This window comes from Microcaecilia unicolor, chromosome 3, assembly GCF_901765095.1.
Source record: "Microcaecilia unicolor chromosome 3, aMicUni1.1, whole genome shotgun sequence".
Taxonomy (NCBI): Eukaryota; Metazoa; Chordata; class Amphibia; order Gymnophiona; family Siphonopidae; genus Microcaecilia; species Microcaecilia unicolor.
In genome coordinates, this window is record NC_044033.1 from 155,446,389 (window position 1) to 155,473,390 (window position 27,002).

The 27,002-nt window shown below is 46.3% G+C and overlaps 1 protein-coding gene across 1 annotated transcript in view; it reads right to left on the reverse strand.

Annotated features, from left to right (window-relative positions):
• The window catches only part of BIRC6 (baculoviral IAP repeat containing 6), a 965,314-nt gene that overhangs the window by 509,294 nt on the left and 429,018 nt on the right, over window positions 1-27,002 (reverse strand). The window contains 1 exon segment of the mRNA XM_030196513.1: window positions 26,424-26,557. Coding sequence (XP_030052373.1) covers window positions 26,424-26,557 — 134 coding nt within the window.

Consider the following 27,002-nt stretch of genomic DNA (forward strand, 5'->3'; position numbering starts at 1 on the left):
CCTTTTGAAAATCCAGATACACGATATCAACCGACTCCCCTTTGTCCACATGTTTGTTTACTTCTTCAAAGAATTGGTCAGGCAAGATTTCCCCACACAAAAGCCATGCTGACTCGGTCTCAGTAATCCATGTCCTTGGATGTGCTCTGTAATTTTGTTTTTGATAATAGCCTCTACCATTTTCCCCGGCACCGTTGTCAGACTCACCGGTCTATAATTTCCCGATCTCCCCTGGAACCTTTTTTAAAAATCGGCGTTACACTGGCTACCCTCCAATCTTCCGGTACCACGCTCGATTTTAAGGATAAATTGCATATCACTAACAGTAGCTCCGCAAGCTCATTTTCAGTTCTATCAGTACTCTAGGATGAATACCATCCGTCAAGGAGATTTGCTACTCTTCAGTTGCTGAACTGCCCCATTACGTCCTCCAGGTTTACCGTGAAGTCAGTTTCTCCGAGTCGTCCGCTTGAAATACCATTTCCAACACCGGTATCCCACTCAAATCTTCCTCGGTGAAGACCGAAGCAAAGAATTCAATCTCTCCGCTACGTCGCTATCTTCCTTGATCGCTCCTTTTACCCCTCTGTCATCCAGCGGCCCAACCGATTCTTTTGCCGGCTTCCTGCTTTTAATATACCCAAAAAAAATGTTGCTATTTTTTTTGCCTCTAATGCTATCTTTTTTCGTAATCCCTCTTGGCCTTCTTTATCTGCGCCTTGCATTTGCTTTGACACTCCTTATGCTTCTTCTTGTTATTTTCAGACGGTTCCTTCTTCCATTTTCTGAAGGCGTTTCTTTTAGCCCTAATAGCTTCCTTCACCTCACTTTTCAACCACGCCGGCTGTCTTTTGGACTTCAGTCTTTCTTTTCTAATTTGCGGAATATGTTTGGCCTGGGCCTCCAGGGTGGTATTTTTGAACAGTGTCCATGCCTGTTGTACAGTTTTTACCCTCTCAGTTGCCCCCCCAAGCTTTTTTTAAACGTTCTTCTCATTTTATCATAGTCTCCTTTTTTAAAGTTAAACGCTAATGTATTTGACTTCCTGTGTATAGTTACTTCAAGGTTGATATCAAAACTGATCATATTATGATCACTGTTATCAAGCGGCCCCAGTACCATAACGTCCCTCACCAGATCATGTGCTCCACTAAGGACCAAGTCTAGAATTTTTCCTTCTCTCGTCGGCTCGTGCACCAGCTGCTCCATAAAGTTGTTAGTTGTTTTGTTTTATTTTGGTTTGCTTATAGTGGTGGTAAGAAGAGATTATATTTGCAATTAGCAGGGAGATAGATTCATTCTTTGGCTTGTACCCATTGTAATAGTTGATGAGGATATAAGAACACAGCCCCTTGTGTCAACTATTCCTTTGTAATACTAGTTTTTACAATAAATTGGCTTCTCAAACATACCGGTAAACCCAAATCCAAATAGCAATTAGCTGACACTTACTCGTGACTTAGTGTAACTGCAAATACCAATGTCTAGTATGTGTGTATCACCATTATAAATTAGATATATGTGCATATTTTTAAGGCTTTCCCAAAACACATTACCTTTGAAACTGCACGCTGCAAATCTACATGTCAGTAGCAGCTTTCTAAAATTACTATTTTGGTGTATAGTATATTTATAAATGCCACAAAAACCTTTGAAAAGGTCTTCCAGAATCTTTTTTTCAGCAATGACTCACTTACAACTAAACTTCAGCTACAGATGGATAGCCTCCTTTAGAATTTTCTGTTATAAAGCACAAATCACGGTTTCATCAATGACGACATGCTTTCCAGGTCCTGATACAGCACAACTCCCTATTATACTTCCACCATAATGTTTCACATTTAGAATGATGTTCTTACTTGCAAAGAAGTGTTTTGTTATTGTGACTAAAAAAGTTCATTTTACTCATCTGACCAGAGAGAATGAGTTCAAAAGTATTGTGGATCATCCAGATGCCCCTTTTCAAACTGAAGGCATAGCAAATTTTTATTTTTATTTATATACTAGTAAAACATGACCGTTTCTGGAGGAAATGAAACGGGCGCTAGCAAGGATTTCCTCCCAACCCCCCCCCTACCCACCCCTTCGGCGTTGTGAAGCCACTGAACGCCACTGCTTCACACCTCGTCAACACATGCCAGCCTCATCCACTGACGCCATTGCTCCGCCCTTGATCTTTGACGCCATTGCTCCGCCCTCGACATCATCACGTTTGACGCGAGGGCGGGGCCCAGACAGTGATTTCGGTGGCTTCACCATCACGAACCCTTCGAACCTGAAGGAAGTGCCCGCAGGAAAGTGACACTGACGTCAGTGTCCTCAGAACGTTGAGGGTGAGTTTTATTATATAGGATATTGGGGGGGGGGGGGGGGTTGGGGGCAGCAGTGTTTTTCTCCTACCTCTCCTCCAATTAACACCATTCCAATTCAGTTTTTTTCCCTGATGGTTAACACAACACATGAATCTTCAGAGTACCTGCAGCAAGAGAAACCTGCAGATCTTTAGCTATTAGTTTGAGGTTCTTCATGACTTTGTAATGATTTTCAAGTTTACTCATGAGGGGTGATCTTGGCACGATAATCACTCCTGTGTGTAATCACTCCTGTGTGTAATCACTATCGTTTTCACCTTTATCCAATTTATCCAATGATCCTTTAACACAGACCAGATAGATAATCAACTATTCTTTTTCCTAAATCCTGACCCAAAGGTAGGTAGCTTTGGGGTACCCATAGCACCAACTGTATTCTTTCCTCAACTGTCTTTACAAAGCAGGACATGATTTCCCCACCATACTGCTGACTTTGCTTTGGGCTAACTCTTCTTATTTAGCACTACATATGTTTGCATAACCACAAACTTGAATATACTAAGAGATAGATGGAACCGCCCTCCTTAAAGGGAAATTTAGAATTACCTGCTCATTTCCTTTCCTTGAGACCTGATAGATCAGTACAGACAAGTGAGTTATGTCCCCATGACAGCAGGAAAGAGCCAGAGAAAAACAGCTCAGAGCTGACTTCACTCCCCTTTGGGGGGGGGGGGGGGGGGGGGGGGTGCTGCCTTCATCTCCACGGTATCCTATATCAAAGCTAAGACTACTGAAGGCAATTCTGATGTTTTGGGTTTTCAAATTCACTTCCAAAGCCAAGCCTGTGCAGGCAGGATCAGTAGGTCATGGTCATTAAGCTAAGAGTGAGCATTCCATACAACAAGAAAACAACTACCTTCAGAGTGAGCTACAACATACCCTTTCTTATCTTTCTGAACTTGTCAGACTGAGAACCCTTGACTGCCATGGTTTCCATGGGAGGATACTGGATTGATCTGGCAGGACTTAAGGAAAGAAAATTAACAAGTCCCAAAAACTCCCTTTCTTTATTGTCTATGCCAGATCAGTCCGGACAAGTGAGATGTATCCAAACTCTATCCAGACTAGACAGGATAAAGCCAGGATAGCTCTTAGAAACCCTACAGTTAAGGGCCAAACCTCCTGACTTGCATATCCAAGGGCAGTACCATAACAGTATCCTCTGGAAAACAGAATCTAACTCTGTGTATGAGGACTCCTGTCCTTCAATCAAATGGATAGCCAATTCTATCCAGCCGTCATTCCAGGTGATCATGTCCTTGACTCCTCCTAGAATCTATACCTTAAAGACCACTGCACCTTATTAGGCAAATCAGTTGGGGGAAAAAAAAACTCTCAAAATCTAGAAGGGCCTGGGCACTTAATGTTTACGTCTTTTTATTGTCAGAATAACAATTAATACACGCAGAATTTGATCACTTAAAGAACAATTCAGTTTCACAAACATTTATCTCGTCTGCTATCAACAAATAACTTTTCTTTTCGTATTTCCCCCTACCCTCCCCCCCTTTGTTTTTTTCCCGCTTTCCCCCTCCCCCCCCCACCCTTATTGTATTGAACTTTAACAACTTAGAACAAACTGTTACACTAATCCAATATATAGGCGTTTTTTTAACTCTGGATCAACCATTTAATCCTTATCTCTCAAAAATTACGTAAGCTGACATTGTGTGGTCAGTCTCTCCAAGGTAACATGCCTTCCGATGTGGTCTATACCACGGTACCAGCAGCCTCCGCCCATATCTGGCCGAGGCCACCACCCATGGACTGATATCCATAATTGAGTGAGAGGTGTTTGTTTCTTATCACCTCCCCTTCCACCACTTCTGTGCATGGATTCAGGATTTATCCCACTTGGCCTCTATGGCCTACTTGTTACTTAACAGAGCCTCCAAAACTAGAAGAGGAGAGAGAGAGAAAGAAAGGGGGGGGGGGGGGAAACCCCCAAAACTATAAACCCTTTAATACTAAACTTCGCGCACGTGAGGTTAAGGCTTGAATGTAAGGTCTCCAGATCTCCAAAAAATGTGTTCTTTTCTTCTGGGAGAGTCCCATCGCCCTGCGTTCATGCAGCAATAAATTATGGAATCTGTTCCTCCAATTCCAAAAATCTGGTAGGTCCACACTCAACCACCCATTCATGATCAGCTTTTTCCCCATCAGGCAAGCTTTACGGACCAGTTGTTTCTGGCCTCCCCTTTGGAGGACAAAAAGTTCATATTTATCAAATATAATCCCCATAGGAGTAAAGTTGATCTGGGTTTTAATTAAACTTTCCATATACTGTATTATCATTTTCCAATATCTTTGTATAGCAGGGCAATCCCAAAGACTATGATATAATGTGCCTTCCCTTGCTGGCACTTGACACCAGCGGGTCTAACACACCTCCCATCTTAAATATCTGTGGTTTGGTCATATAAGCTCTGTGCAGTATTCGAAACTGACATTCCCTCAGATTCGCTTGAACTGAAATCTCAGTTATGCGTGATACTAACTTTACATAGTCCAGAACTAAATCTGTTTCTGCATCTCCCGCGCCCATCTGGTCATGAATGATTGCCGTGTTTTTTCTGTGAATCTAATAGCCATAATCTTTGTGTAAGCCTGATATTGAGAGCCGTTCCCCCTGGACTGCCCTAAAAAATTAGGGCCTGGGCACTTAAAAACATCTCAAGATGGCCAACTATCTTTGGACGACAATGTCTAATTCCACCAGTACACCACCCTCAGAAAGGGAAAAGTGTGTGGCACAGCTATATATTTTCCTTTAAAATGACCAAAGGAGACCAACCTCTGCTCCAAGATCTAAGAGAGGGTTGGAAGGAAATGAGAACAAAGCCCTCAGGACTAAAGCCAAGTTCCAAGTAACAGTCTTGCTTATTAGAGTCCTTGTAGGAAAGTATCCCTTCTCAAGAGTAGTGAGGAAGCTTCTGTGCCTGAGTATCAAAGCCAGCCTCTGCCCTGTGTGAGCTAAGAGTTTATCTTCACTCCAATCTCTTGCAGAGAAAGAAAGCTGAAAAAATAGATCCCTCAGGGGAAAAATGTTCCCAAAGAAACTGAACTTACAGAGGCTTCAAACTTCAACATACGTCTCTTATGTCAGTCCTGGTTCCACCCAGATATCCAGTCACCTAGCTCCTGATCTATTTTCTTTGGCTAAAGAACTTTCAAGTTTAGGAGTTCTACTGAGTCGATATGAGTTCCACTCATGAAGTGACTCACATGATGCCTAGAGCTTCTTCTAATACTTACACTTCAGGATTCCAATAGTGCTTGACACACAAAATTCATCTGACCAATAATGGTGTCAGTCATGTGTGCTGTTGCCAGGTCCTGCAGGGGAACTCCATCCCAAATCTGATGGATTTACCAAGACCCCATAAAAACTACTAAACTTCAGGGTTTTTTTTCAAGGGTTTTTTCAGCAGAAAAGTGTTGTCTTGCCTGCAACCACCTGGACAGCTTTCTCCCAAGCAAGAAGCCAGGATTGCTGTAGTGCCAGATGGCCAACTATGGCCCTCAGCCTAGACTTGGACTTGCTGGTACTCGACCAGGACCACTGTTACTACTTCAGTTGCCCAAGACCATAGCTCCCCTCCCAGACTATCAAGTTCTATAGTGAAAAATAATCATGACGGAGATTCCAATTACCTAACAGAGATAACTGTGGAATTCACCACCTCAGACTCCTCCTCACCCTGAAAGGAGTCTGAACTGGGACAGACACATATGGGTCAGAGATCTAGGTAAACATATAGGTCCACTATCCTGAAGCTTAGGGCCTGCAGAAAAAGCCATTCTCAGGGAGATCTGGGCACTGAGAATGAAGTCTTGAGCCCCTGATGTCCAATGTCTCAAGACCATGTTTTTATTAGGAGACAAAAGAGCTCCCATAAACTACAAAGAAACAAATTGTTTTTCATAACAACTATCAGTGCAAGGGCCCACCCTGCAAAACCCTGGCTGTCAAACTCTCTTATGCTGGCTCTGTCCTAAAAAGTCAGATTTCTGAATTTACAACCTTTTTGAATGGCAGGTAACAGAAGACATGGTAACATGGTAGCCTATGGAGAAAGAGCCTGAACCTGTCCAAAAATTTGGATTTTTGTTTGTAACCCTTGGAGGGAATATCCTTGTGTTTCCAAGTGGGGAAACTATCTAAGAGGTCTGCCATTCTACATGGTGACCCTACAAACAGGCAGAGCCCTCCTTTGAGCCAAAAACATGTTTCTGTTGAAGTAACACAGCTAGAACACATCAGTTTGCAATAATAAGTGGTCCAACCCAGTCAAATCTTCTTTTCAGAACTACCTTCCTGATGAAGGGAGGGAGCTAGGGGAAGACTATTGATCTTAATCTCTGAATTTAGACCAACAATGACCTGAGGTGAGGAAGTTTCAGTTGTATAGAGGGGCTGCTCCAACTATTGCTCCCCTAGTTGGGAGGGAGAAGGGGAGGAAAGAGGAACTCTGATGTTAAAGTGACACACCTGCTGAAATATTAACTCAGTAGATAACTGGAGTTGTGCCTTTATGAACTTCAAGTAGCCCATTTTTCTCTGAAGGCTTAACATGTATTTTTGATCCTAAAGAAAGGCTGGTGATCCCAACAAAATAGGAGAACTGATCAGATTTTACTTCATTCACATTGCACAGCTACAGTTCAATCTGGAGAAACCTCTCCAACCTCACTTTTGGCTGGGTGCTAAACCTCTACAGATCATACCCATCCACCTGGTGGTGCTTGCTTGCCTATCTGCATGCCTGTCTGATTTCTCCCAAGCCAGGCAAGGTAAAATTATGTATCATACCTGATAATTTTCTTTCCATTAATCATAGCTGATCAATCCATAGACTGGTGGGTTGTGTCCATCTACCAGCAGGTGGAGATAGAGAGAAATCCTTTTGCCTCCCTATATGTGGTCATGTGCTGCCGGAAAAACTCCTCAGTATGTCGATATCCAAGCTCCATCGGCAGGACTCAGCACTTAGAGAATTACCCCCACAGAGGGACACTCTGCCCAGCTCACCACCGCCGAAACGGGGGAGGGGAATTAACCCAGCTCATCCCCACACAAGTGGGGGAGGGGAATCCGTCCAGCTCATCCCCGCGGAGCAGGGGAGGGACACCACACCCGCCGATGCGGGGGGATCTGGCTTATCCTGCAACCGCAACCGTGGGAGGAGCTGACTGACCCTAACACCGCCGAAGCGGGAGAGGTACAAAGCTGCCCTACAACCGCACGAAGCGGGAGGGAGCGCCAGCAGAATTTAAGTCTCAATTCAGCCCCGTAAAACGGAGGGGAGAGGAATGCAGCAGCTCACTGTAACACAAACTCGTCTCAACTCTTGAAGAATCCAATTGAAAAAACTTGAACACGAAGTCCTCCTGAACAGGAACTGAAGACTAAACTTGAACCTGAAATGCAACCAGAATATAAACAGTACAGATATCTGGGAGGGGCTATGGATTGATCAGCTATGATTAATGGAAAGAAAATTATCAGGTATGATACATAATTTTACCTTCCATATCATCATGCTGATCAATCCATAGACTGGTGGGATGTACCGAAGCAGTACTCACCCAGGGCGGGACATAGAAATCCCTGACCGCAACACTGAAGCTCCAAACCGGGCCTCCGCCCGAGCAGCCACAGTCAAGCGGTAATGCCTGGAGAAGGTATGGGCCGATGCCCAAGTTGCCACCTTGCAAATCTCTGCCAAGGAGACGGACCCGGCCTCTGCCAACGAGGCCGCCTGAGCTCTAGTGGAGTGAGCCTTCAGCTGGATAGGCGGCACCTTCCCCGCGGCCACATAAGCCGCTGCAATGGCTTCCTTGACCCATCTTGCCACTGTAGGCTTAGCAGCCTGCAGACCCTTACGAGGACCTGCAAACAGGACAAACAGATGATCCGACTTCCGGAAATCATTGGTCACTTCCAAGTATCTGATGATGACTCGTCTCACGTCCAGAGAGCAGAGTATTCCTCTGGGTAGTCCTCCCTACGAAAGGAAGGGAGACAGAGCTGCTGATTCATATGGAAGCGAGAAACAATCTTGGGCAGGAAGGAAGGCACTGTGCGAATAGACACTCCTGCCTCAGTGAACTGCAGAAAAGGCTCTCGACATGAGCTCGGAAACTCTTCTGGCCGAAGTGATAGCCACCAAAAAGACTGCTTTCAACGTCAGGTCTTTCAGAGATGCCCTCGACAAGGGTTCAAAAGGCGGCTTCTGCAAGGCTCTTAGCACTAGGTTGAGATTCCACGCAGGCACCACTGAGTGCAGAGGATTGCGCAGGTGATTAACTCCCTTGAGAAAACGCACCACATCTGGCTGCGAAGCCAGGGAAGCACCCTTCAGGCGGCCCCTGAAGCAAGCCAGAGCCGCTACCTGGACTTTAAGGGAACTGAGCGACAGGCCATTCTCCAGCCTTCTTGTAGGAACGCCAACACTGAAGAAATTGGAGCAGTGAAGGGAGAAAGGGAGCCTGCTTCACACCACGCTGCAAAGGTACGCCAAACCCTGGCGTAAGCAGCAGAAGAAGAGTGCTTCCTCGCTCTCAGCATAGTGGCGATTGACCTTGTCTGAGAAGCCCTTCTTCCTCAGACGCTGCCGCTCAATAGCCAGGCCGTAAGACCAAAGGGGGAGGGATCCTCCATCACCACGGGACCCTGATGCAACAGGCCCTGTTCCACTGGCAGTCACAGAGGATCGTCCACTGAGAGCATGATCAAGTCCGCATACCAGGGACATCTGGGCCAGTCCGGAACCACCAGGATTATCCGGCCCGGATGCTTTGCCACCCGGTCTAGCACCCTGCCCAACATGGGCCAGGGCGGGAACACATAGAGAAGCTCCTGTGTCGGCCACTGTTGGAGAAGAGCATCTACTCCCAGGGATCGAGGGTCCCGTCCTCTGCTGAAAAAGCGCGGCACTTGGCAATTGGCCGATGACGCCATCAGATCTAGGCTCGGCTGGCCCCAGCGCTTCGTGATGTCCAAGAACGCCTGAGCCGATAACTGCCACTCTCCGGGATCCAAGGTATGGCGACTGAGAAAGTCCGCCTTGACATTCATGACTCCGGCAAATGTGGGTCACTGACAGCTGTTCCAGGCTCGCTTCCGCCCACTGGCACAGATTCATGGCCTCCTTGGCTAGAGGGGCGCTCTTGGTACCTCCCTGGCGGTTGACATAGGCCACAGCCGTGGCATTGTCCGACAGGACCCGTACTGGCTTCAACGCCAGTACCGGGAGGAACTCCAAAAGCGCCAACCGAATGGCTCTGAGTTCCAGGAGGTTGATAGACCACTTTGCCTCTGCAGGAGACCAGAGCCCCTGCGCTGTCCTTCCCAAACAGTGGGCTCCCCAGCCCGTCAAAGAGGCGTCCGTCGTGACGACAATCCACTCCGGGGTCACAAGAGGCGTTCCTGCAGACTTGTCTGTCTTCAGCCACCAGCTCAGCGCCTTGCGCACTGCTGGGTCCAAGGGAAGGCGCACAGCATAATCCTCCGACACCGGAGTCCAGCGCTGCAGCAGAGAGTGTTGTAGTGGTCTCATATGAGCCCTGGCCCAGGGCACTACTTCCATCGTGGCCGTCATAGAGCCCAACAGCTGCACATAGTCCCAAGCCCGAAGAGGAGAGGCTACTAGGAATTGGTCCACCTGAGCCTGAAGTTTGACAATCCAATTGTCCGGCAGGAACACTCTGCCCACTTGGGTGTCGAAACGAACTCCCAGATACTCCAGGGACTGAGTTGGGCGCAGCTGGCTTTTCTCCCAGTTGATGATCCACCCCAGGGAGCTCAAAAGAGCAATCACCCGGTCCACAGCTTTGCCGCACTTTGCATAAGAGGGGGCTCGGATCAACCAGTCGTCCAGATAAGGATGGACTTGTACTCCTTCCTTTCTCAGGAAGGCCGCGATGACCACCATTACTTTGGAGAAGGTCCGCGGAGCAGTAGCCAACCCGAACGGGAGGGCTCTGAACTGGAAGTGTCGGCCCAGGACTGCAAAACGCAGAAAGCGTTGATGAGGAGGCCAGATGGGAATATGCAAGTACGCTTCCTTGATGTCCAAGGATGACAGGAACTCCCCTGCCTTCACTGCCGCTATAACAGAGCGGAGAGTCTCCATGCGGAAGTGCCGAACTTTCAAGGCCCGATTGACCCCTTTGAGGTCGAGGATAGGCCGTACAGAACCTCCTTTCTTTGGTACCACAAAGTAAATGGAGTAACGTCCCTTGCCAAGCTGATTTTCTGGCACCGGAACGACCGCACCCAGGCGGATCAGATTGTCCAAGGTCTGCTGCACTGCCACAGCTTTGACCGGAGACTTGCAGGGAGAGAGTACAAACCCGTCTCTTAAGGGTCGGCAGAACTCTAGCTTGTAGCCGTCTCTGATGACTTCCAGCACCCAAGTGTCTGAAGTTACCCTGGTCCACTGGCCCAGAAACGAGGACAGGCATCCTCCAATCTGCACTGGGCCATGGACCAGGGCCCCGTCATTGGGTACGAGACCCTGGGGGAGGACCGGAGGGCACACCTCCGGGACGGCGGTCTCTGCGAAAGGAATGCTGCTTGGGGGAGAAGTTCCTCTTGAAGGAAGAGGGGGCAGAGGAGCCCGACTTGCCCGGGCGATACCGACGGGCTTCCTGAAACCGTCCTCTGGAGTTACCGGGGCGAGCACTGGCCCCAGCCCTGACCTCTGGTAACCTCTTGCCCTTAGACGTGCCGAGATCGGTCACAATTTTATCCAGCTCGACCCCAAAGAGGAGCTTGCCTTTAAAAGGCAACTTAGCCAGGCGGGACTTAGAGGCGTGGTCAGCAGACCAATGCTTCAGCCAAAGCCACCGCCGCGCAGAGACTGTCTGAGCCATACCTTTACCCGAGGCTCTCAAGACATCATACAGTAAGTCTGCCAAATAAGCCAGGCCCGATTCCAGGGCCGGCCAGTCAGCCCTCAAGGAAGGATCCGAGGGGGAAGCCCGCTGCACAATCGTCAGGCACGCCCTGGCCACATAGGAGCCGCAAACTGAGGCCTGCAAACTTAAAGCAGCCGCCTCGAAGGACGACCTTAAGGCTGCCTCCAATCTTCTGTCTTGGGCGTCCTTTAGGGCCGTGCCACCTTCCACCGGCAACGCCGTTTTCTTAGTCACCGCAGTGATTAAAGAATCCATGGTAGGCCAAAGAAAGGCCTCCCGTTCACTTTCAGGCAGAGGATAGAGGCAGGACATAGCCCTAGCCACTTTGAGGCTCGCTTCCGGGACATCCCATTGAGCCAAAATCAAGGTGTGCATGGCATCATGCACGTGGAAGGTTCTAGGCGGGCGCTTCGTCCCCAGCATAATGGCGGAGCCAACAGGGGCTGAGGGAGAGACGTCCTCTGGAGAGGAAATCTTCAAAATGCTCATGGCCTGCATTAACAGGTTGGGCAAGTCCTCTGAGCGAAAGATCCGCGCTGCAGAGGGGTCATCCACTCCATCCGAGCGGGAATCCGTCTCCTCCAAGGAATCCCCAAAGGACCGTTGGGAGAACTCAGATACGCTGCCCTCATCTACATCAGAGGAGACAGAGTCCTCTAAGGCCTGGAAATCCACCCGAGGGCATTTACTTCCGGGGGCCTCAACCCCTTTATCGGACAAGGGAGCAGGGGCAGCGTTTTGCATAAGGAAGGCCTGATGCAGCAGCAAAATAAACTCGGGGGAGAAACCCCCCAGACTGTACACTTCAGCAGCCTGGGCCACAGCCCTAGACGCACCCTCAACCGGCGCTCGCAAGAGCGGGGGAGAAACATGCTGCGCATCCAAGATGGCGTCCAGCGCGACACTTCGCGAAGGAGCCGCGCGGGAAGAACGGCGCTTAACTTTAGCCGCTTTTTTGCCGTCGCCCAAATCAAGGGCGGCCATGGCATTAACGTCTCCCAGCTCAAGGGCGGCCCAAGAAGAAGCCAAGATGGCGGAGGCGAGCAGCGGGGGATGGGCGTATATGGCGGGAAAAACCGCTGCACCGGAGGAAGAACCAGGACACTGATCGGCCTCCAAAATGACACCCAACAAGGGCGAATCAGACTTTAAGACCCCCGCATCCCCGCTAGAAGCGCACACGCGGTCCGGGGAGCGATTCTTTGCGCCCTCGCCCTCCGACGCCATAGGCCACGTGGAGATCGATCGGGGAAACCCCTGCCCGCTACAAAAAGGTAAAAATTACCTGCTTCTCGCTCTGAGCTGTAACGAACCGGTGTCCCAGTGAGTAGCTGCAATAAACGTTTAAATAAACGTTGAAATAAACGCCCTTAAGGACGTTCAAAATTTTTTTTTTTTTTTTAAACGGAGCCAGCGGGAGGGGGGAGAAAAGGAGGGACCTGGCACCACCAGGTTTGCACTTGCTCAAGAAGATCCCTCAACCCCAGGTACTCAACAAAACCTAAAAATTAGGCTTGGAGACCTAGCCAGAGCTGCTGCTGTGTGTGACCACCACCTGCTGAGATAGAGAACATACTGAGGAGTTTTCCGGCAGCACATGACCACATATAGGGAGGCAAAAGGATTGCTCTCTATCTCCACCTGCTGGTAGATGGACACAACCCACCAGTCTATGGATTGATCAGCATGATGATATGGAAAATGCACTAGTTGACACACTGAACTGTCATGAATTAGCTGCAGCATTGGAAAGCAGATTGCCTCCCTGCTTCCAGGCCTGGCCAAATGCATCAGCAGACAAAACAGCAGATCAAACAAAATTTATTTTCTTCAAATTTATTTACTAGAAATAGAACATAAAAATATGCCTGACACTGGCAGTGTTTCACCCATACAAGGCTAGCTGCCACTGAGGTGGATATGCAGTGGTTAGCTGCCATCTTGTGAGCAATACTGTTATAGAACCAAGCTGGTGAGATTTTATCACATATTTTGTTTGGATTGCCCCTGACCTTCCATGGGCAAAACACATCTAGTGTCAGACATGCGTTTATGTTCTGTTTCTATTAAAGAAACTTTAAAGAAAGACAAAACAGCAGATCAAACAAAATTTTTCTATCACATTGGATCTTGATCATCTGCCTTGTTGCTTCTTCAGACAAAACGCAACAGCACACATGCCTAACTGCCATGACTTACCTGCAACATATTAACTCCCTTTTTCCCGAGACACACTGGACACAAGTAGAGCGAAACACGGGGAATATGATCACTTCAGATCTCTTGACCGAGTACCAATTCAACACAGCACCGTAGTAGACTAGGAGAAAGGGTTTGTTTGTTTTTTGTTTTTTTTTCTTCTTTCTTTTCCAAAACCTTAAATCAACCAGCACTCAGGAAATATACCTCTGGCCTCCTTCCAAGAGTAGGTGAGGACATTTGACACTGCAGCCACAATCCCCACAAAGATTGGAGGGCAGGGGGAGGAACTTGGCATTGCTAGGTTTAGCACTGCTGGTCTCTGTGGACCAGCCTCTGCTAATACTAGCCCTCTAGTTTGTTCCCAAAGGACTGTTGCCTGCAACATCCCCCCTGACTCTCTCTCTCTGCTCCACTGGGAATCGGGGCCTACAACCTTCCTGGGAGTGGCCTACTCAAACGTTCTTGCACTAGGTCACATATCTGCACCATCTGCTGAAATCAGAGATACACTGAGGAGCCTAAGGCAGCACCAGCACTCTATAAAGGGGAAGAAAGTAGAGAATAACACAGGAACAAAGTTTGTCCCCGCACGCTCCGAGTATAAAAAGAAACAATATTCTGTATAGCTGTCATTTTATAAAACACAAATACAGAACAAGGATCATAAAAACCCATCTCCCCTTCTCCCTCACAAATATCCCCTCCACTATCAGGAAAACTGAAGAAGCTAAATTACTACAGAATGCTACATAGAAAAAATTAATGCTAACAGAATACCTTGATCACACACACAGAACTCAAATGACAAATACAAAATAGCTGACCAAAAATGACAAACAAATTAAACCAAAATCCCAAGAAGCCACGCCAAAGAAACAAAAAGAGATGCATTTCCTCTTATACTGTGCAAAATATAAAGATCACACATGGCAGGGATGTTGTTAGGGAAGTGCAACTAGGACAACTGTCCTCTGGCTAGAGTGAGCCTTAAGTCTGCTGGAAGCTGAAGAAGGCACGGGGGTTTGGGGTACCCTCCCAAATTTCTGCCCTGGGCCTCAGCCATGTCTTCTAACGTAATTCAAATCTGGCATATTCTAATTAAAAAACTTTTTTTTTTAACCATTGTCTGGTTATTTTATTTTTCAAATCACGTTGGTCCCAAGCTCTGGTTTCTATTTCCCTTCTTCTCTTAACTCACTTGCCAGGGTCTCCTGTCCATTTGACACTTCTTCTTCCTCCTTGCTCACCATCCATCTTCCATCTTAATGTCCCTATTTTCCCCATGTTCACCAATTCCCTTCTCTGTGTCCCTTATACTTCCCTGTCCAGCATCTCCCTTGTGTCCATCTCCCCACAGTCATCATCAACACTATGTCCCCATTTCCTCCATGTCCAGCATCACTACTCTGTAACCCTATACCTTCCAAGTAAAGCATATTCCTTCTGCGTTCCTCTACTACCCCATATCTAGAATCTTCTCTCTGTGACCATATACCACCTCCCATGTCTGGCATTTCCCCTCTGTGTCCATATACCATCCGCATGAAGCATCCTCCCTGTTCCTATGGTCCCCTCCTCGCCAATCATCTCCCTTCTGTTTCTTTATACCTCCATTATCCAGCTTCTCTACTATTACTATTTACTATTACCATTTAGCATTTCTATAGCGCTACAAGGCATACGCAGCGCTGCACAAACATAGAAGAAAGACAGTCCCTACTCAAAGAGCTTACAATCTAATAGGCAAAAAATAAATAAAGTAGGCAAATCAAATCAATTAATGTGAACGGGAAGGAAGAGAAGAGGGTAGGTGGAGGCGAGTGGTTACAAGTGGTTACGAGTCAAAAGCAATGTTAAAGAGGTGGGCTTTCAGTCTAGATTTAAAGGTGGCCAAGGATGGGGCAAGACGTAGGGGCTCCGGAAGTTTATTCCAGGCGTAGGGTGCAGCGAGACAGAAGGCGCGAAGTCTGGAATTGGCAGTAGTGGAGAAGGGAACAGATAAGAAGGATTTATCCATGGAGCGGAGTGCACGGGAAGGGGTGTAGGGAAGGACGAGTGTGGAGAGATACGGGGGAGCAGCAGAGTGAATATATTTATAGGTTAGGAGAAGAAGGTTGAACAGGATGCGAAAACGGATAGGGAGCCAGTGAAGGGTCTTGAGGAGAGGGGTAGTATGAGTAAAGCGACCCTGGCGGAAGATGAGACGGGCAGCAGAGTTTTGAACCGACTGGAGAGGGGAGAGGTGACTAAGTGGGAGGCCAGCAAGAAGCAGATTGCAGTAGTCTAAACGAAGAGGTGACAAGGGTGTGGATGAGGGTTTTGGTAGAGTGCTCGGAAAGAAAGGGGCGGATTTTACGGATGTTGTAAAGAAAGAAACGACAGGTCTTGGCGGTGTGCTGGATATGAGCAGAGAAGGAGAGAGAAGAGTCAAAGATGACCCTAAGGTTTCGAGCTGAGGAGACAGGGAGAATGAGAGAGCCATCAACAGAAATAGAAAACGGGGGGGGGGGGGGGGTGGGTTTGGGGGGGGGAAAATGAGAAGCTCGGTTTTGGTCATATTTAATTTCAGGTGGCGTTGAGACATCCAGGCAGCAATGTCAGACAAGCACGCTGAAACTTTGGTTTGGATGCAAGGTGAGATATCAGGGGTAGAAAGGTAGATTTGGGAGTCATCAGCATAGAGATGGTAGGAAAAGCCATGGGATGAGATTAATGAACCAAGGGAAGAAGTGTAGATAGAAAAGAGGAGGGGACCAAGAACAGAACCCTGAGGTACGCCGACAGGCAGAGGGATAGAAGTAGAAGAGGATCCACCAGATTGAACACTAAAGGTGCGGAGGGAGAGGTAGGAAGAGAACCAGGAAAGGACAGAGCCCTGGAATCCAAGTGAGGACAGGGTATCGAGAAGTATGCTGTGATCGACAGTGTCAAAAGCAGCGGAAAGATCAAGAAGAATGAGGATGGAATATTGACCTCTGGATTTAGCCAGTAATAGGTCATTGGAGACTTTAGTAAGCGCAGTTTCGGTTGAGTGGAGAGGGCGAACAGATTGTAATGGGTCAAGAATAGCATGTGAGGAGAGAAAATCAAGGCAGCGGCGGTGAACAGCACGCTCAAGTAATTTGGAGAGAAAAGGAAGGAGGGAGATGGGTCGGTAATTAGAGGGACAAGTAGAGTCAAATGAAGGCTTCTTAAGGAGAGGTGTGACCACAGCATGTTTAAAGGCAGCAGGGACAGTCGCAGTAGAAAGTGAGAGGTTGAGAATGTGACAGATAAAAGGAATAAGAGTAGGAGAGATGGCATTAAGAAGGTGGGAATGGGATCAGAGGAACAGGTGGTACATTTTGAGGAAGAAAGGAGAAGCGTAGTTTTTCTCAATAGTAACTTCAGGAAAGGAGGAAAGGGAATGAGGGGAAGGAGAGAGAGGGGAACGGACTAGTGGAGGGAGAGGTGGTGAGGGTTGAGAAAGCAAGGTTTATCTTTTGAACCTTGTTGTGAAAGAATTCAGCAAGGGTCTGAGGAGATAATGAAGGGGGAGTTGGGGGAGGGGGCACCTTGAGGAGAGAGTTCAATGTGGTGAAGAGAAGGCGAGGATTAGAGCCAAGAGAGTTGGTCAGTTGGATATAATAATCCTGTTTGGCACATAAAAGCACATTGGAAGGAGGTCAGCATGAACTTAAAGTGTAAGAAATCAGCAAGGGCCCGAGATTTCCGCCAGAGGCGTTCGGCGGAGCGGGTACAGGAACGTAGGTAGCGGATATTAGAAGTCAGCCAAGGTTGGGGTTTTGTACGCCTTACAGGGCGGGGTCATCAAAGGTGCAAGAGGTCTAAGGCAGAGGATAGAGTATTGTTGTAAGAAGAAACAGCCTCGTTGACAGACGTGGATGGTGCCACAGTAGAGAGGAGGTTTGAAACATGGAAAGATAGAGATGAAGGGTCAATATCGTGAAGATTCCTAGATAAATTAGATAAGATAGGACGGGACTGGGAGGGGAGGAGATTTAAGTGTGAAAGTTATAAGATGGTGATCAGAGGAGGGATGATCAGAGGCAAGGAAACTAGAAGGTGAACAGTTGGAGGAGAAGATGAGATCAAGACAGTGACCATTTTGATGAGTGGGGGAGGTGGAGCATAGTTGGAGGTTAAAGGACGACGTTAAAGCGAGTAACTTGGAAATATAAGAGTTGGAAGGATCATTAGCAGGAATATTAAAGTCACCAAGGATGAGAGAGGGGGAGGAAGGATCATGGAAGAAGGCAAGCCAGGGCGTCAAAGTCACTGAGAAAGGATGAAAGGGACTTATCAGGGGGACGATAAATGACCGCTATTCGAAGAGGCAGAGGAGAGAAAAGGCGGATAGAGTGGACTTCAAAGGAGGAAAAACAGTGAGATTGAGGTGGAAGAAGGGGTTGAAATCTGGAGGAGGGAGAGAGAAGTAGTCCAACACCGCCCCCACGGCCAGCAGGGCGAGGAGTATGTGAAATAGATAACCGCCATGGCACAGGGCTGCGACTGAAGCAGAGTCATCAGGGCAGAGCCAGGTTTCTGTTATGGCGAGCAGATGGATGGTGACGCGAGATAAAGAGGGTCCTGGATATAGGGGAGTTTGTTACAGATAGAGCGGGCATTCCATAGGGCGCAAGAGAAGGGCAGAGAAGAGGAGGGGAGGAGAGGAATAGAGATGAGGTTAGAGAGGTCACGGTGAGATCTGTAGAGTTTGGATAATAGTTGGTGAGGAGGGCCAGGATTGGGATTGATGTCACCAGCTGAGAGTAAGAGAAGGAGTAAAAGAGAGCGGAGGAGAGGTGTGGTCACGAAGGCGTCGAAGGCGAGAGGTATTTAGGTGGAATGGGAAGGCAAAATGGAGGGAAGAAAGAGACGGAGATTAAAAGCCAAGAGGGAGGAAGAGGGTAGGAGAGAAGGTGAGGTGATGAAGTTAATGGATGGGAAGTGAGTTCCTGTAGCGGAGAGAGGTAGGGGGTGAGGGAAAAGATTAGGAAGGGACAGAGCTAGGAAGAGAATGTGAATAGGGGCCATAAATGATTAAGGTACTTTAGCAACTGGAAAAAGATTAGATACAAAGAGAAAAATGCCCCAGGCCCTGAGTGGATCGGAGTGGACCTGGGTGTCACCCCGGAGAAGGCTGTAAGGATATGCAGGATGAGCTGCAAGTCCTCCACAGCACCTGAAAGGCAGCCGGTGGTAGAGATGGGCACCTCTCAGCTGAGGAAAGGCTTACCAGGGGTTAGGCCGAAGCCAGCATTCCTCCCCCTGAGGGTCGCCTGATCCTAGCCAAAAAGCACCTGGAAACTCTGTGCACTTGGAGAGAAGGCCCTGGGAAGATCGGGGTGGAACTGGAGTCACCCCGGATACAGCTGTGAGGAAATGCAGAAGGGCTGCAAGTCCTCCACAGCACCTGGTGGGAGCGCTGGGGCACCTAGAGCGGAGGCCCTGAGTGGATCGGGGTGGACCTGGGTGTCACCCCGGAGAAGGCTGTAAGGATATGCAGATGAGCTGCAAGTCCTCCACAGCACCTGAAAGGCAGCTGGTGGTAGAGGTGGGCACCCTCTCAGCTGAGGAAAGGCTTACCAGGGGTTAGGCCGAAGCCAGCAATTCCTCCCCCTGAGGGTCGCCTCTATTCCCCATACCAATGTGCTCTCTCCCTCTCTCTTCCCTCCCTCCACTGTGTGTTCAGTAATTCAGTCCCTCTTCCTTCATCCCCTTGGTTCATCATATCTTTCCCTTCCCTTCCCCCTGCAGGTTGAGCACTTCCCTCCCTTCCAGCACCCCACCCCCAAAGGTCCAATACCTCTCCCCCTTCTCTCCAGAAGCTCCTCTTCCATAGCTCAAGCACCTATTTTCCTTCCCTACAGCCCCCCATACCCTCCATAGGTCCTGCACTTCTGTTCCTTCCCTCTAACCCCCAGCCCAATGGTCCATCCAGCACCATTCTATCTTCCCTCCAGAAGCTCCCGTCACACAGCTCAAGCACCACCCCTCCAGTCCCCCCCACCACTTGAGCACCTCTCTCTCTTCCCTACAGCCCCCTCCCCCCCAGGCACAGCACCTCTCTACCTTCCCTCCAGCAGCCCCCCTTCACACCAGGTCCAGCACCTTCTCCCTTCCCTCAAACTTCAGACTATGGGTCCAATACTCTAGCTCCTCACCCCACCCCCTCCTGTCACGGCATGTACTTTATGCAGCCAGCAGCCACCAACAGGAGCCCCACAGGCCTGCTCAGGAAGTTGCATAAGGCGACGGGACCTGGCAGAAGGAAGGCCCCGGTGAAGACTTATGGAGATATTGTTGGTGGCTGCTGACTGCATAAGGTAAATACTGCGGCAGGAGAAAGACACAGTGATGCTAGGACCCGTGAGCAGTAATCACGGTTTGTTTGGGGGTTTTTTTTTACCATGGGAGCAAGACTCTTACCATTCTTACGGGGGGGGGGGGGGGGGGGGGGGGGGGGGGTGGGGGGGAATAAAAGTTTTACTCATCCACCCGCGGTAAATGATTCCAATATTTGTTTCTTGTTATTTTGATTTACTGCGATCCCCATCTCCGTGTCATTCTCTAGAAGTTAGTCAGCTCTGAGCTGTTTTTCCTTGGACCCATTTGCTGGCAGAGAAACATAATCCACCACCTGAACTGATCTGGCATAGATGGTAATGAATGGGAACTACTGCATAAGCAACAACCCCCCTAAAAGTTTCAACTTCTGGTGCTATTACCACACACTCAAAAATAATGAGCTAATGATCTCCAGTTTGCAGGATAATCTGTACATCCAGAACATTAAAAAAAAAAAAAAAAAAAAAAAGAGAGTCAAAGTATGATTAGCATATGCAATTACAAAGAACATTTAGGGGAGAATTTATCAACCTGCATTAGGGATTAAGGTCACGTTGCCCCTTAACATGACTTACATGGCCCTAATGCAGCTTGTTTTTAAACTACATGGTGACATTAAGTCACCGTGAGTTACATGGTAATGAGATGGAAAATATGCAAATGGGTTACTTTTACAAAGGTGCACTGAAAAGTGGCTTGTGGTAGTGTAGGCATTGTTTTTTCGGCGCGCCAATTCATTTTTTTTAGTGCGCCTGTAAAAAAAAAAAAAAAAAGGCGCTTTTTTTTTTGCCAAAAATGGATGTGCAGCAAAATGAAATTGTTTGTGCATCCTTTTTGGGTGCGAGACCTTACCACCAGCCATTGACTTAGCGGTGAAGACTCATGCGGTAACCGGGCGGTAATGACTTACACTGCCAAATGCTACTTGGCACGAGTCCGTTACGCACACTCAAAAATAAAAAATATTTTTCAGGATGCGCATACAGGACGTACGCAAAAAATGAAATTAACACAAGGGCCACGCGGTAACTGGGCGGTAACTCCCATTTGGCATGCGCTGGGCACGCATAGGCGCCTATGCAGCATAGTAAAAGGGCCCCTCTGTAAATAACGTAACGTAATTTCAGTTATGGACAGAAAATGACGGTGAAATAACCTCAGCCAAGGCGTGGCCCAATGATCACGGTAAAAGCTTAAGTGGCTGTAGTACAGATTCCCATCCCCCTCACCAAATTACATCCGCCACCCCACCCAATGCAGCCCCCCCCCCCCCCCACCCTATGCCTGTATCTCTCTGGCCTGGTGGTCTAGTGGTTACACGGCAGGAGTGATCCCCAGACGCTCCTGCCCTCCCAGCACTGCCTGTCAAAATGGCACCCCTAGAGGACATTTTGTGCCATTATTGCCAGGGGGTCCTGTTTCCTTATATGGGAACATAACTCCTTAGCAGTAATAGTACAGAGACTACTGCTAGGGGCGCCATTTGCAGGCAATGCCAGGAGGACAGAAGAAACTGGGGATTGCTCCTGCCCTGGGACCACTAGGCCAGAGCAGTATGGGCATGGGAGGAATTACGGAGGTTGGTGGCTTCCATCGGGGGAGAGGATATGTGCTTCAAAAGATTGGGGGGGGGGGGGGGGAGCTTGGACATTCTCAGTCTCCAGACCGGGAGCATCAGGCCCGCAGTTTTGGAACCCAATCCTCCTGGGCTGCTGGAATAACGCAGTCTGCAATGTGGCTCACAAGCATCGGTATTCTTTTAACTCAAGATTCAGCAATCTGTGGTACTGAGATCCTGTAGGTTGCTGAATCTGGTGTAAAAAGGTTGTTGCTGAATCTGATGTAAAATCAAGTTGCAGTAAAAACATTAGATCTGCCACTATCACTGAATCTTACTAGAAGTGTTATTATATCTTAAATCTATGTCTTAAATTCTAGAGTCTAAATTTAAATGCTCATTATTGAGTATACTTAAAATTGTTATTACTCTAAGACAAATGTGTCTGCTTGACACTACATCTAAACAGTCCTATTAAGCAATTTACTTGCGTTTTCTTACAACTGATGTAAATTATTACCAACTGATTGTGAATACTTTATCGCTATTGCTTGAAGCCCCTATTCTATATGATCTCCTTTGCTCACATATAGCAACTGTTAATACCCATTTCAGTTTTATCTCTCTAGTTTACTGCTCACTTCCGAAACAAACTGTAGTTCTTTCTCATTGATCCTTACTCTTCAATATTCTTTCCCAGACCAGCTACCAATCCTTCTAATCCTTACATTCCTATATAATTATCCTAATACAACCAACATTTATTCACCAAAATTATTATTCTAAAACTACTTATCATAATCCAATTTCTTGCTCTCATCCATGCAATCTTCAAAGCCTTCCCATCAGAAATTAATTTTATACCAGTTCTTCAGTACCACAAAAGACCAATTAAGCAAATAACATCCTCACGATCTGTCCATATTCATAGAAATCCATCTGGATTACTGCAACGCACTATATGCGGGCTGCAAAGAACAGACTATCAAAAAACTCCAAACAGCCCAGAATACTGCTGCCAGACTCATATTTGGAAAACCTAAATATGAAAGTGCAAAACCTCTTAGAGAGAAACTGCACTGGCTCCCACTTGAAGAACGCATTGCGTTCAAGATATGTACGATCGTCCACAAAATTATCCATGCAGACGCCCCGATCTACATGCTGAACCTAGTGGACCTACCTCCCAGAAACGCTACAAGAACATCCCGCAAATTTCTCAATTTGAACTTCCCCAGCTGTAAAGGACTAAAATACAAGCTGATGCATGCCACTACCTTCTCCTACACGAGCATGCAAATATGGAATGCTCTACCCACAGACCTGAAATCAATTGTCGAATCAAATAACACATACTTCTTCAACAAGGCCTACAACGAGAACCAACAACTCCACTAATTCACTCTCCCAACCCAACCAGTTAGGAATCCACTTCTACTATCACCCGCCCAATCACTTCCTCTTTCTTCCCTACTTATTCTCTTCACACTACTAACTGTATCTGATATTCTGGAATGACAATGTCATAACAGAAACTATGTAAGCCACATTGAGCCTGCAAATAGGTGGGATAATGTGGGATACAAATGCAATAAATAATTAAACAATCATCTCCAAAAACAGCAGCAGTTTCATCCAAAGCAGAAGACAATTCAACGAATATTATAACATCAAAAATGACCAAAACAACTTTAACTAAATCCTCTACTACAAGACAAATCATAAATATTTACCCGTCATCTCATGCCACAGAATCATACTTACCAGTCCGTGTGGGATATATTAATGCCAGGTCAGTAGTTAACAAAACTGAAATTATCACAGACTGGATTGAGTCAGATAATCTTGACCTGCTATTTATCACAGAAACTTGGATCTGAGACTTTAAGGACCCGGTCATAATTGACCTTTCCCCCCTGGCTTCAAAATTTTACATTGGCCCAGAAAAGAGAAAACTGGAGGAGGAATAGCGTTAATTTACAGATCCATCTTTTCAACGGAACCCATCTCAGAAATCAGCGCACAACAACTTGAAATTGCCTCTATAAAACTGTACAGCCCCACATTTTGTGACCATCTCACTTGCATCCTACTCTACCGTGTTCCCTCCCCCCCGGTAACTGGACCCATAACCAATCTATCTTCATGGACTTTTTATCTAACTCGTGCATTAATGACTGTAATGTAATTCTACTTGGTGACCTAAACCTACATCTGGAAAATCACAAATCCTCTCACACCCAAGAATGCATAAATCTTCTCCACCTATGTGACCTAACCCTACCTCCTTTGCAACCTACTCACATTAAGGGTCACTCGCTTGATGTCATTTCTTATAAATTCTCCAATGACCAAAACTTCCGTATATCTGCTATTAAATGGTCTCCTATACCATGGTCCGATCATTATAAAGCATCCTTAACCTTACAATGGTGCAAAAAGGGCAAGACCATATCACACGACCCCATAACGATCCTCACCAGAGGATGGATCGATATCGACAACTTCTGGAAACATATCTTCGCCAATAATGGTCTACACAACCGAACTCAGACCACTTCCTTACAAATTGGAATAGATGTAATATGATCCTGGATGAAATTGCACAACTACATGCCAAGACTTTACATAAACGCAAACCTTCACCGTGGTTTAATGCCCTCTTGAAAAACCTAAAATCACAAACCAGGAAACTGGAAAAAACTTGGAGGAAATCAAAAAACAGTTTTAACTTTAATGCATGGAATAATCTCAAAGGAACTACAAATACGCTATTAAAATGCCAAAAGAGACTATTATACGCAAAAGATCACAGCGAATGTTTCCGAAATAAAAAAACAATTTCAACTTACAAAAAATTTGCTGAACACAAATCCAGTGACTACATCACCTTCTAACAGTCCTTCTGCTGACCAGCTTGCCAAATACTTCAATGATAAAATAATTAATCTTCGCAAATCAATTCCCCAGGACAACTGTACTACTGACTTTTCTTGACGAATTGGATCCCCGATTAGATGAAGTCCCAGTAGACCGATCATGGACTGAAGAAGTCACTAAAACTATATCTAAAATCTCCAGATCACATTGCCAACTTGACCCCTGTCCTAATTACCTATGGACAGGCGCCCCTACTTGTTTTATCTCAGACCTCACCACCCACATAAACTTCCTTCTTCAAAGAGGTTCCTTCCCCACCAAGCATGGAAATATATTACTTACCCTATACCAAAAATCCAAAGAAATCTGCAAATGATATCACCAACTATCGTCCAGTTGCCTCCATCCCTTTAATCACTAAATAAATGGAAAACAGAGTGACCTCACAACTTAATGAATATATTCAGAAATTCTCCATCCTTCATGAGTCGCAGTCGGGCTTTCGTTCTGCCCATAGCTCTGAAACGGTTCTTCTCACCTTAATATCCAAATTTAAACAAGAAATACGAAGAGGAAATAACATCCTCCTTCTACAATTTGACTTATCAAGTGCATTTGATATGGTAGACCATACTATCCTAACTAAACTTTTGGATAAGCTTGGGATTGGCGGCAATGTTATCAACTGGATAAAGGGCTTTATTACAACTAGATCCTATCAAGTTAAAGGGATTACAAATATATCATCCCCATGGTCATCTGATTGCGGGGTACCTCAGGGATCTCCGCTCTCCCCGATACTTTTCAAATCATGATGATTCCCCTGGCCAGATCACTGTCCAAACATGACCTTAACCACTTCATCTACGCGGATGACGTCACCATATTGATCCTTTTCAAATCAAGTTTAAATGAAATCTCCGACAAACTAATTACTGGTATGTCTACCCTAACCTCTTGGGCCAATGCCTTTAAGATGAAATTAAATAAAGAAAAAACTCAATGCCTAATTCTTTCATCTCAATACTCTCCACCCCTCCCGACTACTCTTAGCATCCCCGACGTTACACTCTCCATATCTGACAACCTAAAAATCCTGGGAGTAACGACTGACAACCACTTATCATTCGAAAATCATGCCAATTCCATCACGAAGAAAATGTTTAACATGATGTGGATGCTAAAACGAGTGAAAGCATATCTTCCCCTGGATACCTTCCGGAACCTAGTACAATCCACAGTACTGACCCATGTGGGACTATTGCCAACAGTGTCATTACTGGATGTAAGGCCCAAATCCTGAAGAAACTGCAGACTTCCCAGAACACTGCGGCCAGACTTATCTTTGGCAAATCCAATTTGATAGTGCAACACCTCTTTGGAAGAAGCTTCACTGGCTCCCCATCAAGGAAGAATAACCTTCAAAGTACATACTCTGATTCACAAGATCATACACGGAGAATCCCCTAGTTACATGAATAACCTTATCAACCTTCCTATCAGAAACAGCTCAGTGTCTTCACATATTTTCCTTAATTTACACAATCTATGTATCCAGCTTTTCCTTTCTGGGCAGCCAGCTTTGGAACGCATTACCAAGATCCACCAGAGCAATTAATGACCATTTACCTTTTAGGAAAATTTTGAAAACCCATCTCTTTAAGCTAGCTTACCCAAACAACCCGACCTAACCCTACACATTTCTATTATTATGACAATGTCTATATATTAACCATGTCACCCTAGCTACTCCATACTATCCTAGTCTTCCCTTCCCCATCCTTCCTTCATCATACCCATCCTTATTTCCTTATCTATCTTCATTACTCCTTCCCATGTTAATTCACACATACTCAAAGCATTCTATTATTATGTTACATTATAGTTCGTAATATTCTTCTTAATGAATCTAATAATTGTAATTCTGTTTATTATGTAAGCCGCATTGTACCTGCTTCTGTGGGAAAGTGTGGAGTACAAATGTAATAAATAAATAAAGGTCATTTTTTACTGCACCTTGATGAATTCCCCAGTCAAAACTTACAACCTATGAAACTACCCAGTGTGCTCAGATAACCCAGATACACTAGAGTATTTACAGAACTGGGTTTTTCAGCATTAATCAGCTACATTACCTGTGGACTATGTTGATTTGTCCCATGAGGATTAGTTCCTGATAGGAATTTCACTAGAACGTGAATAAGGTTTGAATCGGACACCAGCAGCTGAGCAATACTTTCCTGCGCTCCAATGGCATTGCTTGGTCCAGCTTCAAGAAAACAAACACAAAATCAGAATTAAGCTATGACTATCTTACACTTACTGGCTTTGCTTAATTGTAAACACATTAATATAGTAGAAAAAGATTTGATTAATTTGGATTTTTCCAAATATGACTGGCCAGTTCTAATTAGCAGCAATACTAAATGTTTACTTATATTTAGAGATAGCCTTGTCGGAACAAGAAAATTATGAATACAGAAGATGAGCCAAATATGGGCACAGCTGGGTAGCTTCATACTTTCTGGATTGTACAAACATACGAGTCAAAAAACAATTCAGGCATTAAAGGGAGTTGGGGGATTTAAACAAAGTTTCTATGTAGATTAACTGAAATTAATCATGTTTTGCTACCATGATTTTCTCATTGTCTCACTTTATCTAATTTTTGCTTTATTCTTCATTTTCTTTTACATGCACCAGTCCAACAACTA